General features: G+C 45.7%; 1 protein-coding gene and 1 long non-coding RNA gene across 4 annotated transcripts in view; one reads left to right on the forward strand and one right to left on the reverse strand.

The window, feature by feature from the left end:
• The window catches only part of fhl3a (four and a half LIM domains 3a), a 112,078-nt gene that overhangs the window by 22,531 nt on the left and 70,421 nt on the right, over positions 1 to 19,126 (reverse strand). Inside the window, exons 1-2 of one of the 3 annotated variants that reach the window (XM_085962482.1) lie at positions 9,808 to 9,898; positions 4,204 to 4,378 (exon numbers count right to left, since the gene is read on the reverse strand). In XM_085962482.1, the coding sequence (XP_085818608.1) occupies positions 4,204 to 4,359 (156 nt within the window). In that variant the 5' untranslated portion in view covers positions 4,360 to 4,378; positions 9,808 to 9,898. Of the gene's footprint in view, positions 1 to 4,203; positions 4,379 to 5,863; positions 6,086 to 9,807; positions 9,899 to 19,126 lie in introns of those variants that run through there. The other 2 variants (XM_085962481.1, XM_085962480.1) reach the window with 2 other exon arrangements.
• On the forward strand, positions 10,744 to 13,775 carry LOC147103142 (uncharacterized). The gene is made up of 2 exons (XR_015072903.1): positions 10,744 to 11,138; positions 13,148 to 13,775. It is a non-coding gene; the product is annotated as an uncharacterized LOC147103142 (long non-coding RNA).

Consider the following 19,126-nt stretch of genomic DNA (forward strand, 5'->3'; position numbering starts at 1 on the left):
ATGCTAGTAATTGAGTAACGGAGGAATGTTCCCTGCATTAAATACAAGTGGACTTCGAAGTCTTGACTTGCTTGAAAATAAATACTCTGAAAAGGTTGCCTGGCACCGTACCAACAAAATGAAATACTCCTCAAGGGAGACTAGGAAAATGAGCCACGCTCCCAAAACCCTCTCACGAAACAAATGATGTTGCTAAATGTTTGGGAAAGCATTCAAAAAGCAACATTTGAAGAGAAGAACTGAACATACAGACAGGCACTGCCAATGTAAACACAAAACCATCTGTTTATTGGAAGCGTTGAGCAGGGCAGATTTGTTTTAATATAACAAATATGTAAATCTCAAAATGATTAACGACCTGACTATGTAAAACTAGGATCAAGTCATAGAATAGTACACTGTGCTATGGTAGTGTACTCACAGAATGTAAGAAGTCAATAAAACATTATTTACTGTGAAGAAAAGTTAATATTCACAGACTAGGCATTGCTCTGGACTTGCTCATTTTCTAAAGGAACTAACTTCCTATTAGAGGAAATCATTTATTAATTTTTGAGGAAATGCAATAAAGGCGTATTAAACCTACTGATTTTGGAAAGTAGCAAGTACACAGTCCGAAGACCCATGGTGAATATACAGATAGAAATAGAAGTTACAATGTGGAAACAGGATATTCGGCAAAAACAAGTCAGTGTTGGGATTTACTGTCCACAGCCCCCGCATCCCAAACTCTTCAGGAGGATAAGGTCCATCAAACACAGTGAACATTGGGCAGCAGGGGTTAGAAGTTGGGCCCAGACTCGGTGCCATGTAGGCCCCAACAGAGAGGACCGAGGTCAACCCGAAATGGAGCCTTGGGCCTCATTAACATTTTACTCGCGAGCTGCCATCGCCCGTCGCAATGCCACAGGAAGCTCATGCATTTGAACAGCAAGAATGTTAGGCTGCTTGCCTCGCCAACAGCTTCCCAGAGGTTAAGTCCTGGGAGGACGGGTTGGAGTGGGCAGAGAGATTGAGACAACTGTGGGGGAGTGTTTGAGTGGGCGCACTTCTGCTTCTTCTGGCTCCACAGGAAGGCATTTGTAAAAATTGGCTTCAGTTGGCGGCCACTGAAGAGTCCTGAGCAGGGCAGGCCCATACAGTAGGCGGAATTGGAGCCAGTGCCAAGATCCAAAAGCATAGTCACCATGGAGGGGAGTGGGATTAAAAGATATGCCTGCTTTCCCTCACCATTGGAAGTTTTCTCCAGAGCCAGGGAGAGGTGGAAACGGGTTCTCTCCCAAATTCCCGCCCCTTTGCCCACATTCGGCTGCCCTCAAAAGTTTGTCACCATCCTCCTCCTACTTCACGACAACACGCAAGCCGTGATCCTGACCAACGGATCCACCACAAACCCAATTCACGTACGGACTGGGGTCAAGCAAGGCTGTGTCATTGCACCAACGCTCTTCTCAATCTTCCTGGCTGCAATGCTCCATCTCACCATCAGTAAGCTCCCTGCTGGAGTGGAGCTAATCTACATAACAAACGGGAAACTGTTCAACCTCCGTCGCCTCCAGTCCAGATCCAAGGTTGTCCCATCCTCTGTCATTTAATTACAGTATGCAAACGATGCTTGCGTCTGTGCACATTCTGAGGCCGAACTCCAAACCATCGTCAACACCTTCACCGAAGCGTACGAGAGCATGGGCCTTACACTAAACATCTGTAAGACAAAGGTCCTCTACCAACCTGCCCCCGCCACACAGTGCTGCCCCCTGATTATCAAAATCCATGACGAGGCCTTGGACAACGTGGACCTCTTTCCATACCTCGGGAGCCTACTGTCAACAAGGGCAGACATCGATGATGAAGTCCAACACCGCCTTCAGTGTGTCAGTGCAGCCTTTGGTTGCCTGAGGAAGAGAGTGTTTGAAGACCAGGACCTCAAACCCAGCACCAAGCTCATGGTCTACAGAGCAGTAGTGATACCCACCCTGCTGTATGCCTCAGAGTCATGGACCATCTACAGCAGGCACCTCAAAGCATTGGAGAGGTACCACCAACGCTGCCTTCGCAAGATCCTGCAAATCCATTGGCAGGATAGGTGCACCAACGTCTGTGTTCTTGCTCAGGCCAACATCCCCAGCATCGAAGCTTTGACCACGCTCGATCAGCTCCGATGGACGGGCCACATCGTCCGCATGCCCGATACGAGACTCCCAAAACAAGCACTCTACTCGGAGCTCCGACGTGGCAAAAGAGCCCCAGGTGGGTAGAGGAAACGCTTCAAGGACACCCTCAAAGCCTCCTTGAAGAAGTGCAACATCCCCACCGACACCTGGGAATCCCTGGCCCAAGACCGCACAAAGTGGAGGAGAAGCATCCGGGAAGGCGCCAAACAACTTGAGTCTCTTCGCCGGGAGCAAGCGGAAGCCAAGCGTAAACAGCGCACGTCAACCCAAGCACCCCACCCACCCACCCCTTCAACCACCGTCTGCCCCACCTGTGGCAGAGACTGTAGGTCCCGCATTGGACTAATCGGTCACCTGAGAACTCATATTTTTAGTGTGGAAGCAAGTCATCCTCGGTTCTGAGGGACTGCCTAAGAAGAGAGAAGACTGCATCAGATTCCCAGCCTTCCAACAGCGCACAGTTGCTATGGTCCATTTTCTAAGGAACCTCAGTGGCACAGGGAACGGTGGATGATAGATGAAAGAGCCAGATAGATAGTGCCATTTTCTAAAGACCAGAGGTTGATTTGAGAAACCCCACTTACCAAGTTTGGAGAAAAGCCAATGGAGCTTGATGTTGGTGATGTGGCAAGTTATGAGACATGGAAATAATGCACAGATTTTGCTCAGCATTTAGCGGAAGCTTCTGAAAACTATTGAAGCGGCATGTTAACAACCAAGATGGGAGGACATGCACACAGCTCAGTAACATAACTTAACTCTGTTTCTAGAGCAGAAGGTTTTTTTCCCCCCAAACTCGAGATAGATTGAAGACTGAGATATGTATTTCCTCAATGTTTGTGGCTCAGGTTTGACTAACTGCATGGTGCTGCTCACATCAATACAGTTTTGGTTGTTGGCTTAGAACAGCACATTAATAGCAAAATTACCTAGCACAAAGGAAGTTGGCTGTGGTTGTTGGAGGTCATTCATCCCAATCACATGACATCACTGCAGGAGTTCCTCAGGGCAGTGTCCTAGGCCCAACCATCTTCAGCTGTTTCATCAATGACCTTCCCTCCATCATAAGGTCAGAAGTGGGGATGTTCGCTGATGATTGCACACTGTTCAGCACCATTCGAGACTCATCAGATACTGACACAGTCCGTGTCCATATGCAGCAAGACCTGGACAACATTCAGACTTGGGCTGACAAGTGGCAAGTAACATTTGCACCACACAAGTGCCAGGCAATAACCATCTCCAACAAGCGAGACTCTAACCATCTCCCCTTGACATTCAATGGCATTACCATCGCTGAAGCCCCCACTATCAACATCCTGGGGGTTACCATTGATCAGAAGCTGAACTGGACCAACCATATAAATACTGTGGCTACAAGAGCAGGCCAGAGGCTGGGAATTCTGCAGCGAGTGTTTCACCTCCTTACTCCCAAAGCCTTTCCACCATCTACAAAGGCACAAGTCAGGAGTGTGATGGAATACTCTCCACTTGCCTGGATGAGTGCAGCTCCAACAACACTCAAGAAGCTTGACACCATTCAGGATAAAGCAGCCCGCTTGATTGGCACTCCATCCACCACCTTCAACATTCACTCCCTCCACCACCGGCGCACTGTGGCTGCAGTGTGTACCATCTACAAGATGCACTGCAGCAACTCGCCAAAGCTCCTTCAACAGCACCTTCCAAACCCGCAACCTCTACCACTTAGAAGGACAAGGGCAGCAGACGCATGGGAACATCACCACCTACAAGTTCGCCTCCAAGCCACACACCATCCTGACTTGGACCTGTATCGCCGTTCCTTCACTGTCGCTGGGCCAAAATCCTGGAACTCCCTTCCTAACAGCATTGTGGGTGTACCTACACCATATGGACTGCAGCGGTTCAAGAAGGCAGCTCACCACCATCTTCTCAAGGGCAATTAGGGATGGGCACTAAATGCAGGCCTAGCCAGCCAGCGACGCCCACATCCCATCAATGAATTAAAAAAAATACATTTTAAGCATATGCGAGTCATTGTATTTACCCTAGCTTCGTGTCCAATCAGCTCTTTGCATTCGTCACATGTATTTGCAAACCGGGTGTCATAACACGGGATGCAGTAGGGGCTGTCTTCCGATAGGATGTACTTCCTGCCATACAGGGATTCTTTGCAGTTGTCACAATCAAAGCGGTCACTCATCTTCTATGGAGAGCTGTCACTGTGAAGACAAAATGAGGGAAAGCCTTTATTCAGACATTAATTGATAAGGGTGGTGTACAATTACTGGCATTCGTTTATTTCAAGTGAACTTCTTTTAGTGGAAAGCATGCTGCTCTGAAGCAGTTGGCAAGAGTTATGGAAGAGCGACTGGAAATGACTCTTACATATTTCCCCTCCTTGCGAGGAATTGCTAGGGATGAATTGGGAATTCCGAGGGGTTAGGATACGGAATCCATGGACCTGCTGCTAGTTATTGGTACATTCCCCTCCACCAACACTCTCACTTTGTTTCCCCCCTGAAGACAGTGACTCATGCGAGCTTATAACTCCGCAGGCACGGGCTGCTCGCCAAAGTGGCTATTCATCATGTGGGAATCCAGACCGTGTGTCTTGGCAAGCTATTCAACCATGAAGAGCAGCACAGAGGAGCCTGGTCCTGTACTTTTCTGATATCCATGCAAGCACTTTCCCGCAAGAATCCCTGGATAAGAATAAGGAGGAGAAACCTTGGCTTTTCCCCCTCCCTGGTGCAGGAACAATGAGACCAACTGGACAGAACTGCTGCTCTGGCCGACATCCGTCAACGCAATTGAACCAGATTGCTGGTTCCGTATAACTCAGTACCGCTCGATAACATTGCCTTCATGTATTGAGCCATCAGGACAGCTGCTAATTGTTAGCCTCAAACAGGTTAGAACAAGCGATGCCTTTGTACACATGGTTTGGCTTCTCGGTCTCCCAATCCGACGCCTGTTTCATACTAGTAAAAAACCTTTATTGTGTACTTGAGTGTAGATAAGAATTGCATCATCAAAGTTTGAGAATAGCTGAATGGTGAAGCTGGCAAGAACCAGTTAAAAATGACAACCTCACTCACTATTACGAGGCATTTGGTTGCAATAAGCTGAGAAAATGAAAGAGGTGAATAGGATCGGTGAAGGTGCCGAACAGGACTTCAAATCTCACTGAAAACATATCGCAACTTTTCAAACAGTGGATAAGTCACTGTTCTACTGACTCTATAATTCTGCAAATATAAAACTGGTAATACACAAAAACGGAATCTGGAAACCGATTTCCATAAATCCTCCCGATTATGACTCCCTGCTGACTTGGGATGACCTGTAAATGAATCCCATCAGTGTTACTGCACATGTTAAGGTCTTACCTGCTATACCATTAGTAAGTTACAGTGGAGTTGAATACAATTTCACCAATACAGCTGATCGTGAAAAGTAAAATCGTAATTTTTACAACTGATTAATTAAAGCTGAAGCCCACAGTTACTTTACTCTCCAAAGATTGTCTTTTGGAACTTTCAATATATACAATACTACTGTTGAAACAATATACAGGATATAAAACTATGAACAACGTGTCCCAATTCACGGTGTTCATAAAGGAAACAAGTTGTGATTAAATTAACTTTTATATTGTTACCAGATTCCTAAAATCAGCATGAGAAAATAAGGTTAGGACTCACGAGAAGCGGTTCCAACAAGTATCCACAGCTACCAACAGGATTCGTACTGACAGGCTAAGGGTACACAGCACTCTGCATTTCTCCCACACCAAATGCCACAGTTAACAGACTCGTTTAGGCAGGAAGATGACTTATCACAAGAATATGTAACACATGGGCTATTAAGGCAGCGTGCTGCTCATTTGAATCTCCATCTCACTACGTCCATGCAAACCCCTGCAGCTCACTGATGGGAATAAAGAAAGGTGTATCAGCACTGACGGATAGATTAGAAACTGGAAAATAGCAAAGCTGCCTGTATTAAACTATGGAAACAGCTGAAAGCCAAGAGCATCAGCATTCAGCTTGGGAAAATATACCTCAAATGCTGTTAACAGTGGCTTGATAAGGTACAACAACAGAAAATGTTGGAAACACTCAGCAGGTCAGGCAGCATCGTGGCGAGGGACCCAGGGTCATCGACCTGAAACGTTAACTCTGTTCCTCTCTCCACGATGCTACACGTTGTTGCTGCCTGACCTGCTGAGTGTTTCCAGCATTTTCTGTTGTTTCAGATTTCCAGCATCCGCAGTATTTTGCTATTGTATTAGAGCTTGATAAGATAACCTCCTCTGTCCTGTCCTGATCTCGAATGTAACGTGCATTAGTTACGGCCCTTTTATTAATGAAGAAAGCATCCGTCCAATAGAGCAACTACTTATTAGTAATAGTCATTTCGCATACTTCCCAGGATCACTTCATAGAGCTCTACTGCACATCACAAGACATTTATATTCTTATTACTTTGTACATCAGTTGCTGCTGTAACGGTGTTGTAAAGTAGGGTAATATGCACCCACATGTACATTGTTGTGCAACTGTTCATTGAGTGCAACATTGGACATTTAGATTCACAGAAGGAATTAAGCCTGTACTAACTTGTCACTTTGAATATGCTTCATTCCATTCACCACTCTGTGGCTGAAACCTATTATTTGATTAACTAGATGTAATCAATCGGCAATCAGTTAATGAAATTTACAAGTGTCTGATTTCAGCTGTGTGTTAGATTCCATTAACCTAATGCGGCCATTGTACCAATATGCTGGAGCAAGCCTTTGGTTCAATACTAGGATTCCCACCTCTGAGTCAGATGATGCAATGTTTGAACCCCACTCCAGACAGTCCCGGGAAAATGGAACTCTGGTTCTGTGACTCTGAGCTCTTGAGTTGACATCCAGTGGGGAAACTTGTGTCGGATGGATGTGGCTAGCCCTCCCTTACTGTACAGGTAAGTAGGAGCCCATAAAAGCCTCTTGCCCTACAGGACTAGCCGCCCTATCAGCTGGTATAAAGATGGCTTCGGCCATAGAAGAAGCATTCATGTCATGACCTGTCAGAGTGTCTATCAGTCTGCAAATCCTTCCACTACTTCATAGCACGTGGCATAGTGGTTAGCACTGTTGCCTCACAGTGCCAGGGGCCCGGGTTCTAATCCGGCCTCGGGTGACTGTGCAAACTCCACACAGACATTCTCCCCGTGTTTGCGTGGGTTTCCTCCAGGTGCTCCGGTTTCCTCCCACAGTCCAAAGATGTGTGGGTTAGGATGATTGGCTATGATAAATTGACCCTTCGTGTTAGGGGGATTAAATACGTGGGGTTACGGGGATAGGGTGGGATATGTGTTGGTGTAGGGATTACGGGGATCGGGTGGGATATGTGTCGGTGCAGGCTCGATGGGCCGAAATGGCCTCTATCTGCACTGTGGGGTTTCTGTGATATTCTCCAAGACAACAACCAATGTACATTTTTTTCTGGTTAGCTTTGTGCCTAACACACACTAAAATACATTATCATATCTGATCTATAAGAGAAATTCACACAGGTAGAGTTCCCGTTTGCCTGAGTATATATTGTCTTCCTGTAGCCTCACACCCCACTTACTCCCAAGTCCAGAGATCTTAGGTGCAAGTTGGCAAAGACAAGGCTTAGGAACCCCCGAGTGTGTGCAGGGGCATTGCTGGAGTTTGACCAGCTAAAACATAAAGCCTACCAGCACAAAGTGCTAATAAATTGCTCGTTTGCCATGGCCACCCTACCCTTGTGGGCATTGGTTTACGTTGTTACCTGGAGCTAGTGCGGGAAGAATTCCAGCCCCCGGTGATAAGTCTGCCGCACCGGGTTCAATTTGAGCCTAGCTGTTTAGCCTATCATCACAAGCGCCATGGATCTGTGGACCTTCCCGGCTCGGGTACCAGATTACTGATTCTGCCAAAGAGGATTCGCTTGGTTCCAGATTTCCATCACCAGGCATGTTCATCTTGGAGCCACCTCGATGCCAATCACCACCAAGGAGGATAGTTAGTAGTTGGTCAATACTAATAGACACAGACATGATGGTCCGCAGCCACCAGTCTATGACGGCTCTTTGAAAGAGCTAGCCAATGACTCCCCTGCTCTTTGCTCATGTCTCTGCAATGTTGTTTCCTGTAGAAGCATATATCCAATTCCCTTTTGTAGTTAATATTGAACCTGCTTCCACCATCCTTTCGGGCTATGCATTCCAGATCATAAAAAATCTCTCCACATCTCCCCTCTGGTTATTTTGCCAATCTGTGTCCTCTGGTTACTGACCCTCCTGCCAATTTACTCTATCAAAACCCTTCCAGGTCTTGCCAGACTTCAGAATTATATCTCAACGGTATGGTCACAGTAATGCTAAAGACAAGCACAACTAAACTAAAAGAAAAACGAATACATTTTCATTCTATTTCTAGGTTCGACTCCCTGTCTGTGCTGAGCCAGTTGACCGCTGCCAAGCCAGCAGTTGGAGTGCTACAATGGACTCAGCATCCCTGGGCTCGGGGAGGAGAAAATTCAGCCAACGTTTCCCCTCCTGATCATGATCCCGTGATTCTAGCTGCTAGCCGAGCTGGGGCAGGATAAGCATCGACTGTGATGCCCGCCAATATTCACCAACTTGGCTCAAACATGGCTACTTGATAAAGCACCAAAGTATCTCTGTCACCCGTGAAACTGTACCCCAGTCTGAGTCAACGGCTTTAACAGAGAGGAGAAAACAAATAGCATTCTGTGCTTATTCAAATTTTAAGCCAAAGGGTTTGAATGATAAGCAAATGTTATTCCAAAATCCCAGTGTAAGAGTGGCAGCTGATACCAACGGACAGCTTTGGCTCAAACAATGTTTGCATTTATTATGTGACTGTCAACTGCTTCGGTGCCGTTAAACCTTCCAGCTGTTTGGAAAAAGAAGAAAACCTTAGTCAGAAACATTATTCGTAACACGCGAGTGAGGGGGAAGCTTGGATTTACAGCTGGCTAGGCTACTGTTCTGTCCGAAATGGGTTCCGGCAATCATCTCCACATATTATCATCCCAAATAAGACATTTTGAATGATAACTCATAATACAACCTGTGTCATTTCAGTTACTTAATGCAATAAAATACTGGAGAATGTGTCCAAGAGTGGAAAGCTGGACAGCATTTTCTTGCCAGACTAATTTGAGTTTACCCCTATTGGTACCAGTAAGAGCAACATAGATGGGAACTCCCATTTGCTGTAATTCCCGAGTGGCAGTAGCAGGGAGCTACGATGCGGATCTTGGAAAGAAGAGGCTAATCATTTTTGGCAGTTAGCAAAACGTGCAAGTTCCAAAAGACATTCAGCACTCAAAGGGTTAATCTGCGCCGTTTCATTCCAGTGGTGCCCGTGGCAAAACACTTGCTTTGGGTCTTGTTTCTATTTGCAGTTCACTGCTGTTGCGCCTAGTTTACTTTGAACGTTCCCCTTTTTGTGAATCTGATTGCATCTTAGCAAATCAAGAAGTTGAACTTGCATGATCTTCCCCTTTTCAATTAGCGGTAAACCAGCCCCCTGCGGCCCAGCCAGTTATCCTATCGCCGACAGTGCTGCCAACGGCAGAGGTAAGACAACAGCTACTACCTGTGGAAGTTAATATCAGCTTTGCCGTGTTCTTCTAATCATATCAACAACCTCGAATCTGTTCCACAACTCCAGCCAGATAAAGAAAAAATATTCCGAACAGAGCAAAAATAAAGAATTTTCCAGAGGGGTGGACTCACTGGCTATTAGCAGCTGGTGAGTATTTGCATAATTACACCTCTTCATTCTGCCCAGAATGAAAAACTTTAAACTGTGGGAGGTTGTTTCTATCCACTATGGAGAAAACACCATCCTCTACTTCTGTATCAAGTACTTTTAACAGGCTAGCAAAATATTTCTTTCACTTCCTTATAAGTAAGCAGACACATGTCTGGGTGGAGCAGGCCTGGAAATCCATTGTTAATTTGGCATGCTGTCTTGATAGGATGAAAGTTTCTTCCCACTGCTGGCTGTAAGGGCTCTAAGTAAAATAAGTTCGGGCATTCTCGACCCAGTTCCTGATCGTCACGGCTTCAGAGCATAAAACTCCGCACTGTTGGGGAGTGCACTGAGTGTACCCTGCTGTACTAAACTGGGGCGTGCCAGACATTGTCAGTGGTGCAAAAATTGGAAAAATGTTCTGACTGCCAACATCTTGAGAATGTGCTTTTCTCTCCCCTACTATCCACCCCACCCTGCCATAAAAAAGTACCAAGATTTTGATTCTACAACTGGACTTTCTCTTCATAGTCTACTGCAAATTTAATCATGTTAGAGTGAAACTTGTAATATTATCGCTTCACATTACAACATTCCTCCACTGTTGGTCCTCCAGCATTCAGACAGTAAGAATCCTATGCAGAACCATCTTAGCATAGGCTCAGAAAAACACTGCAGTGCTTCCTTGATCAATGAGACTCTCTCCAAGTATCTGGGGAGGTCATCAGGATTGTAGCTTCATACAACATGGTGCTGCCATTCTTAATATTAGTGTGTTTGGTCTTCATTTCATTTGTGCTCACTGTAGTCATTCTAGCTTTGGGCTATAAATGGTGTAATTGATAATATGTTGCGGTCTTCAGACGAGGCAATCATTTGCAATCTTTGATAAACCATTGAAGACAGCAGTACAGTAGCATTTCTACATCCGGCTCAAAAACCACATTGTCAATGTTACATATTCGCACCAGCACTCGGGGCTACAGAGTGGGAGGAGTCATATTCAGTCCAGCCAATCCACTCAGCTCCCAACCTGGATCGCACCCAAGTGGGGAGGAGCCAGGAATAAGCAGTTGCATCTCCCCGAGGGAAAGAGACCAAAGTCTCTCGTGCTTCTTCGTGGCTGCCCAAAGGGGACACACCTGTTCGCAGTCGGAAAGACATGAATCCAGGTGAATTTGGAGCAGATGGATGAGTCATTCCTTTTTTTAATAACGTACTTTGTTCAGACTGTGCCTAAGTACACAGATACCACCTTCTACTTGTGTGTTCCCTATAACTCCAGGCTTCTCATTAGTTAGTTTGAGTTCTTGGATGTCACTAGGGAAGGCCAAATCATAACTGTAATTAAAAGGTGATAGTTTTGGGGAAAAAATGAAGGGTCAGATATTTAGAACAGTACTTTAAAAACAACAGGAAATATCCAGGCTTGTGAGCTTAATAAATATGAGTATATTTTTACTGTTGCCTTGACAGAAGATTCAATATCAATGTGGATGTTCAGTAGTAATTGAATTAGACATTAATAGTGTGCTTTCCTGGTATGTTGGCACTGGTATTGGTACAAGCAGGCACCCTCCATGACGAGGTGGTGAGGATATAAGCCAAATAGTCTGAGTACTGACACCTCCGCATAGCTGCCGGTTAGTAATGGATAAAGGTACTGCGCAGTGAAATATTGAGGCCGGAAGGTGCCACTTTGAATTGTCGATCTGTGCTTTGTTTGCTGATCTCAGCTGCGGTAGTGACTTCAGCTCCACTGAACTCGGATGGGGAAATCTTCGCAAGGACTCAGCTGTTACGTCGCAGTCAAAGTGTTGCAAATCAAACTCGTATTTCCAGTCATCAAAATTAATTGTTAGAGTGAAACAGTCACAGCAAAAATCCTTACTCCACATACAAAGCCCTCTACAGCACAGACATATTCTGGTAAAGCAACAGTTATTGTTGCAGCTGTGAGTAAACTCACAGGTTTATTTGGAATATACAAACAGGACTTTGCCCTAATGATTTAATGTGCCAGGGAGGTAAAACATCTTTTATCATCCGGTCCCCATACCAAACTCATACACATCTGGATGGGCAGGGGCGCTAACATACAACGACTGAAGCAATATAACCGCACTCTGCGTTACTCGTGATTGTTTGCAGTTCCAATTTATACATTGAAAAAATATTGACAGTTCCTAAAATCACATTTAGTCTTGACCGTGGGTTGTTATAATCTGATCCAGTGCTGCGGCTGAGATATTCGAGCAGTTACTATACAGGGTTAGAGACACAGCGATGCAGAGACAGATGCACAAGGGGGTAGGTTCACATGAGTCTTTTGCAAGTCTGACTGGAATACCAGAAGAAGAGAGCAAGCTAGATTTACAGGAGCCCCCACTGGCATTTATTCACATTCAGTCGCTTGCCTGTATCTTGCTCTGCCTCCTGTTGCACGGCCCTCGCCATGCCGACACAGTGATCTCTTCTGACCCAGCTGCTCATTAAAAAATAACAAAGCTCTTTTGGAGGGATTGCTGTACCACTGTAACAGGAGCACCAGCAGCAGGCTTGTTTCTGGCCTCTTATTTCTGTAGTTAAGATCAAACGCCGTGCCACAATAGCAGTGACTGTTGGGGAGGAGGCTGCGTGTCTCAGTGGAGGCAGAGGGGGAGACGTTCCTCAAGTGATGCCATGACTGTTGTGGACCTCGAATGTATTTGGCCTCCAGCATTTTGGGGTGGGGGGGCTGAAATAAAGAGATCTTTTTGTGCTTTGGATGTTTGCACTACAGCACGGAATTCCTGCGGGCTGATAGCACCAACAACGCAATGTATGTGTGTGGACAGAAAACAATGAATCTCTGCAATCTGTGCAGTGATTCATTCAATAATACAGTCATTTGTATCTCGAGGGAATAACTATTACACTGCAGACAGTGCCTTATAGAGCTGATGCTGTACAGTAATTGCAGGAGATACACACACATCAGTGACAGACAGTTGTCTAGATGTGGAAATGCAGACAATACAGTTCCGGGTACTGAATTATTGGGTGAATCATGCGGCACTAATTGTAAGCCTACTGTGCATGCTCATATCTGTGGCTTCCTGAAAGTTCAAACAGGGCCAGTTTTTACTTTAAACAGTTTGTCCTTGGCGAATGCTGACATTCGGTCTGTTTTTTTCCCCAGATCAGCAGATACTGGGGCAGTGAAGTCGGGAATGAATCTGGAGCCTTTCTGGGGGTGCGATGAGCAAGGCGGGGTGGAGCTAGGTGATCAGAAACAGCCGAATAAATGACCGACAAGCACAATTCTTTGCATTTATAGAAAGGAAGAAGATCAAAGCGAAAGTAAATAAGCACCTGAGAGAGTTGGGCTGCACCCCCTCGATTCCGAATGAGAGGTGGGAGCCTGTTCTTTGAATAAACAGAGCGGTGAAATCTTGATAACTGCAACACTAACTTGTCAAGAAATAATCTTTTTGCATCAGCTTTCTGTAAACTAGGGATAAGAACAGCCAATTTGAAAGTCTTTGCTGTGAGGCTTATATTTCAGCAATAAAACACAGATCATAATCTGACGTAAAACATTAATTTTGAGACTATGCCAGTGCCTTAGTAATGTTTGGCTGTAGCGAGAATGTATTTAGTGCTATATAACTGGGAAACATTTACATTTGGGTGAGGCTTTGCATTTAAGTGCTTTGCTTGGATCAGCAGTTCTGTGCAATGGCAATGAATAAGAAATGGTTGGTACGTTGGAATTCCATGGATAAACAGAGTAAAATTATACACATCGTTCTGTGGAATAGGCAGTATTCTTTCTTACTCAAGTGTTTTTTTTGTTTTCCTTTTATTCTTTATCGTCTTGTAGAACCTGGTACTGTTGATCCGGGGCTTCAGGCTCGGAAACACTAGTGGGGGGGGGGGGGGGGGGGGGGGATTTTCCCAGCCCTGAGGGGGCGGGACTGCCGGGAAAATGACAAACTGGGAGCGGGTACCGACCCTGCTCCCAACCCACCTCCATGCCATCTTCCCCGGAGGCGGGTCCCCGAGTCGTGCAGGGACCCCTCTCCTTGAGGCAGGAAGGGGATTAGAGCCAATTAACTGCCTGTTAACAGGTAGTTAACAGGTAGTTAACAGACAGTTTTGAGGCTTTTCCCCATTTTACCCACACAAGTGCAGGCTTCTCGACGGCTGCGAACCTTGCCAGGGTCAGCGAGGTGAGCAGTGGGTCTGCGGGGGTGAGAGGGGTCGAAATGTCAGCTGTAGAGGTGAGTGATGGGTGCAAGTGTGGACAGGTAAGTATGAGAGGTGAGTGTAAAGTGTTGGAAAAAAGTTTGCTTACCTTTGCTTCTTTCTGCAGGCTTCAACCCTTGGGGATCCGGAGGTGCCTCATCTCAACGGCAGAGATGACAGAATGGCAGCTGCATTCTCAGATGCAGCAGCCATCTGCTTTCTGCAGAGGAGAGAGGTCTTGGTGAGCCTTTGTGCAAGGGCTCACCTTAGAACAGAGATTGTCAGTGTTTGACAGCTTCTCAAAGCTGGGAAATGCTGACAATTCATCTGGCAAAAAAATTGTGACAGATGAAGCGTCAGACGCTGATGTAATCTGTCACCGGCTTTCCCTTAATTGGCCGGTAAGCCCAGAGGGCGGGCTTAACAAAGCCCATCAAGGGAAAATAGCATGGATTTGTCAGACGTCGCTGGGGGTGGGACTAGAACCCGTAAGGCAGCAGTCCCGCCCCCAACTCATCTCGGCTGGCAAAATCCAGCCCTACAATGTGGACAACCCCAATCGCGTGAAGAAAATATTCCTTAAAACGGTTTTCAGACTTGCTGAAACACTTCTTGTAGAATGCAGGGCTTGGAGAGGTTAGAGGTCAGTAAGTAGTGAACAATACTGCCACGATTTTCTGACCACTTCAGTCACCCAAAAGAAGGCTGAATGTTGCTCAGTTACAGCTACAAGACAATTCTTGTTTTTTTACAGAGGTACGAGTTTCAAACAATACACTGAGTTGTCTTGTTCCCATCATCTCCTGTGACATCCCTTCTCCCATCTACCCACATCTGTGCAGACACCCATCAGCTTCATGGTAGTGATGGATACAAACTGAAGACTCCCCCCGCCCAAGGCATCCTCCTTCCCAGTTTGCGTATCTTATCCCTCAGCCATCCTTTTGGATAACCAAAGCCTTGCATGATAATTGTGGTTAGGCAGACAAGCCCCAGTGCCTTCTCCTTCCTGCTGCACAGTACACCACAGCCCTCCCTACAAACCTTTAAATACTGCACCAGTTTCTTTTCTTACAACTGTAATCTTCAAGCCAGAATCCCACTAACTCACACCAGCTGTAGTTATCATTTATCAAAAAATCTGAAGAGACCTCTCGCCTCACACAGTACAGTCGAGAGATTAAAGCAACAATGAAGATGAAGCCCTGTAATTATTATGGTCAGATGGTGAAAAATAAGTTGGGCTGCACTAAAAAAAACCCTCAGATTTAACTTAATTATTGGGAGTGAGCAGCATCAGCAACTCGAGGGTTTTTCAGGAAATACTGCAGCTGCCCTCACTGTTGCCTTGTGCGATTGTTCCAACGGTTTGCTCAGTCTGTGACTTCATTATCTTTCCTGGACAGCACTGCGATGTTGGATCTAAAGCCCCTGCCACTGTCAATTTTTCAGTGAATGAGGCAAAGATAAAACAGCATAGTCTCAGGATTAAGTGGTTGGCCATTTAGGACTGAGATGAGGAGAAATTTCTTCACTCGGAGGGCTGCGAATCTTTGGAATTCTCTACCCCAGAGGGCTGTGGATGCTCAGTTGTGGAGTATATTCAACGACAATTTATATTTATATAGCGTCTTTAACATAATAAAACGCCCCAAGGTGCTTCACAGGAGTGTTATCAAAAATAAATTTGACACCGAGCCATATAAGATGTTAAAGCAGATGACCAAAAACTTGGTCAAAGAGGTAGATTTTAAGGAGCGTCTTAAAGGAGGAAAGAGAAGTGGAGTAGCAGAGAAATTTAGGGAGGGAATTCCAGAGCTCAAGACCTAGGCAGCTGAAGGCTCGCCCGCCAATGGTGCAGCATTTAAAATCAAGGAGTTTCAAAAGGCCAGAATAGGTGGAGCGCAAAGGTCTAGGGGGATTGTAAGGCTGGAGGAGATTACAGAGATAAGGAGGGGCAAGGCCACGGAGAGATTTGAAAACAAGGATGAAAATTTTAAAATCGAGGCATGGATGAAGGTTTCAGCAGCAAATAAGCCAAGGTAAGGGCGGAGATGGGCGATATTATGAAGGTGGAAATGGGCGGTCTTGGTGATAGAACGGATATGAGGTAGGAAGCTCAGTTCATGACCAAATATGACATCAAGGTTGCAAACAGACTTGGTCAGCCTTAGACAGTTCAAGGCTGAGAGCGATAGATTTTTGGACTCTAAGGGAATCAAGGGATATGGGGATCAGGCAGGAAAGGTAGAGTTGAGGTCGAAGATCAGCCATGATCTTATTGAATGGCGAAGTAGGCTCGAGGGGCCATATGGCCTACTCCTATTTCTTATCTCTCATGTTCTAGAATGCAACTAGTTTTGAAGATGTTTGCAATGTAGTAGTAGAAAGCGGCATCCTGAGATGTCGGGTTTTGTACTCTACGGCACTGACCTCTGCTCCTGATGTGCTCCTGGCTATTGATCTCTGCTATGAAAGCATGGGTATTATTGAAAGTAATTCCTTGGGGTAAGCTGCTTTCCCACTGCCCTGTGAGATACTGCTGTGTTAACAATGGAACAGCCTCACCTGAAGTCCTTTAAACTGCTGTACTCCTGCTACTAGGTTCCTGAAATAAGAAGCAACAACTCATCCCTGACCTGTCACATGCTTGTTGCTTCTCCCTCCACCCACTTCTGTAACAGACAGAGCAGAGAATACAAATTACTTTTCAATACTCCACTACAGTCTTTCTCTGTACTTAGTGGCCACGCTGTGAGACCACAAACTAATTACATATGTGGAGTACACTGTGTTTATTTTTGGTTTTGCCACTGTGTCCATTAGGCTGTTGTGTTGGACCGCCTCGTCTATAATCTTTTAGATGAATTACTTTTGCTCTTTAATTATGCCACAGAGGCTGGGCAGTTCCACAGACCAGCAGACGCTTGTTGTAGCTACAACACAGTTAAAAGAAAAACTTGCATTTATATAGCGCCTTTCACGACCTCAGGATGTCCCAAAGCACATTACAGCCAATGAAGTACTTTTTGAAGTGTAGTCACTGTTGTAATGTAGGAAACCCAGCAGCCAAATTGTGCACAGCAAGCTCCCACAAACAGCAATGAGATAATGACCAGATCATTTAGTGACGTTGATTGAGGGATAAATGTTGGCCAGGACACTGGGCAGAACTCCTCTGCTCTTCTTCGAGATAGTGCCATGGGATTTTTTACGTCCACCTGAGGGGAGATGGGGCCTCAGTTTAACGTTTCATCCAAAGGACAGCACCTCCCTCAGTGCTGCGTTGGAATGTCAGCCTAAACTTTGTGCTCAAGTCTTTGAAGTGGGATTTGAACCCACAACCTTCTGTCCCAGAGGCGAGGGTATTATCACTGAGCCACAGCTGACACCTCATCCCCATCGGGATCAAAGTACCGGATTGTGTGTCCCTATTACTTCCCAGAGGTTATCATCAACAAGGGTTCGAATCACTTTTGTGTAAGCTGGCATGCAAGGGTGAAGTGAGAGTCTGGAGGAAGAGCCACTTTTTCTTTTGAACCAGTGCATCGAAGACCAGATAGGTATCAACCTTGGCTCAGTGGTAGCACTCTCACCTCTGAGTCAGATGATAGTGGGCTCAAGCCCCACTCCAGGACATGAGCACATAATCCAGGCTGACATTTCAGTGCAATACTGAGGGAGTGCTGCCGTCCTTCAGATGAGACGTTAAACCTAGGCTCTATCTACCCTCGCAGGCGGATGTAGAAGACCCCATGGCACTATTAAGAGGAGCTCTCCTTGGTGTTCTAGCCAATATTTATCCCGCAGCCAACATCACTAAAACAGATCATCTGGTTTTTGCTGTTTGCGGCACCTTGCTGTGCACAAATAGGCTGCCACATTTCCCTACATTACAATAGTGTCTTCACTTCAAAAGTGCTTAATTGGCTGTAAAGCGTTGTAGGTGTCCTGGGGTTACGAAAGGTGCTATATAAATGCAAGTTCTTTCTTTACAATGGGATGGAATAGTGAGCTTTTTGTACGTTATCCTGGCAAATCTCAAAGAAGACCATCTCACCATCTAAAAGGGCGATAGATCTACTTCCCCCAGCAGGTGTATTCTTTTGCCCTCTGACCAAGAGAAATGTAGCAGTAGTTACTGCTTAACTATGGACAGTTGTGTGCAATAGACTTGCATCTCCTAGCAACTGGCCTGACATCACCACATAAGCTCCATAACTGTGATCACAGAGAAAGCAATCTTATCTGACCATGATCGATTGGAACCCAGGCCCACAAAACGAATGGCCAGTCCGCGTTAGATGGCAGTAGAGCAACTAAAAAATGCACGCAGCTCAGGACCACGGTTTCTGTAAAGAGCTTCATTATCTTGGCTTCAGATCTGGATTATTCCTTGACAGTCGCTTTCCCATCGCTCAGAAAAAAACAGGATATTCTTCCGAATCGCATGGCCTCACTCCAATACCTTCTCAGAAAGTTTCAAGTTCAGCAGTCTATTAAAATGCTTTCACTGCTGTCAAATGCAAACTTCTAACTGGCATAGAGAACAACTCTTTCTGTGCAGTCGGGAATCAAACACATTCCACTCAATAATAGCAACCTTATTCTCAGGGCATATTTACTCCAGTATAAACCTAGAAAAACATTCTTGCCAATTTTCTTCTATCTCCTGAAGGCATGAGCTCCTTGTAGGGCTACATGTTTCAGAGAAGTCAGTTGCTTCCTGTTACCTCACCCAAGTAGCCATATTCATGCATGACCAGGGGCATCGCAGCTAACCCAGATCCTGCCCTCAAATCCACAAATGTACACTTCTGGCAGGGATAGAGTTGGAAGCCCTGCCAATTTCCCCCTCCCTAACCCACAGCCAGCTGTAGCACCAGCCGAGGACAGCTAACTCAGCACAGACCAGGGGCCATACCTGGCT

This window comes from Somniosus microcephalus, chromosome 20 (genome assembly GCF_052327205.1).
Source record: "Somniosus microcephalus isolate GS21.2 chromosome 20, FLI_Smic_1.0, whole genome shotgun sequence".
Classification (NCBI taxonomy): Eukaryota; Metazoa; Chordata; class Chondrichthyes; order Squaliformes; family Somniosidae; genus Somniosus; species Somniosus microcephalus.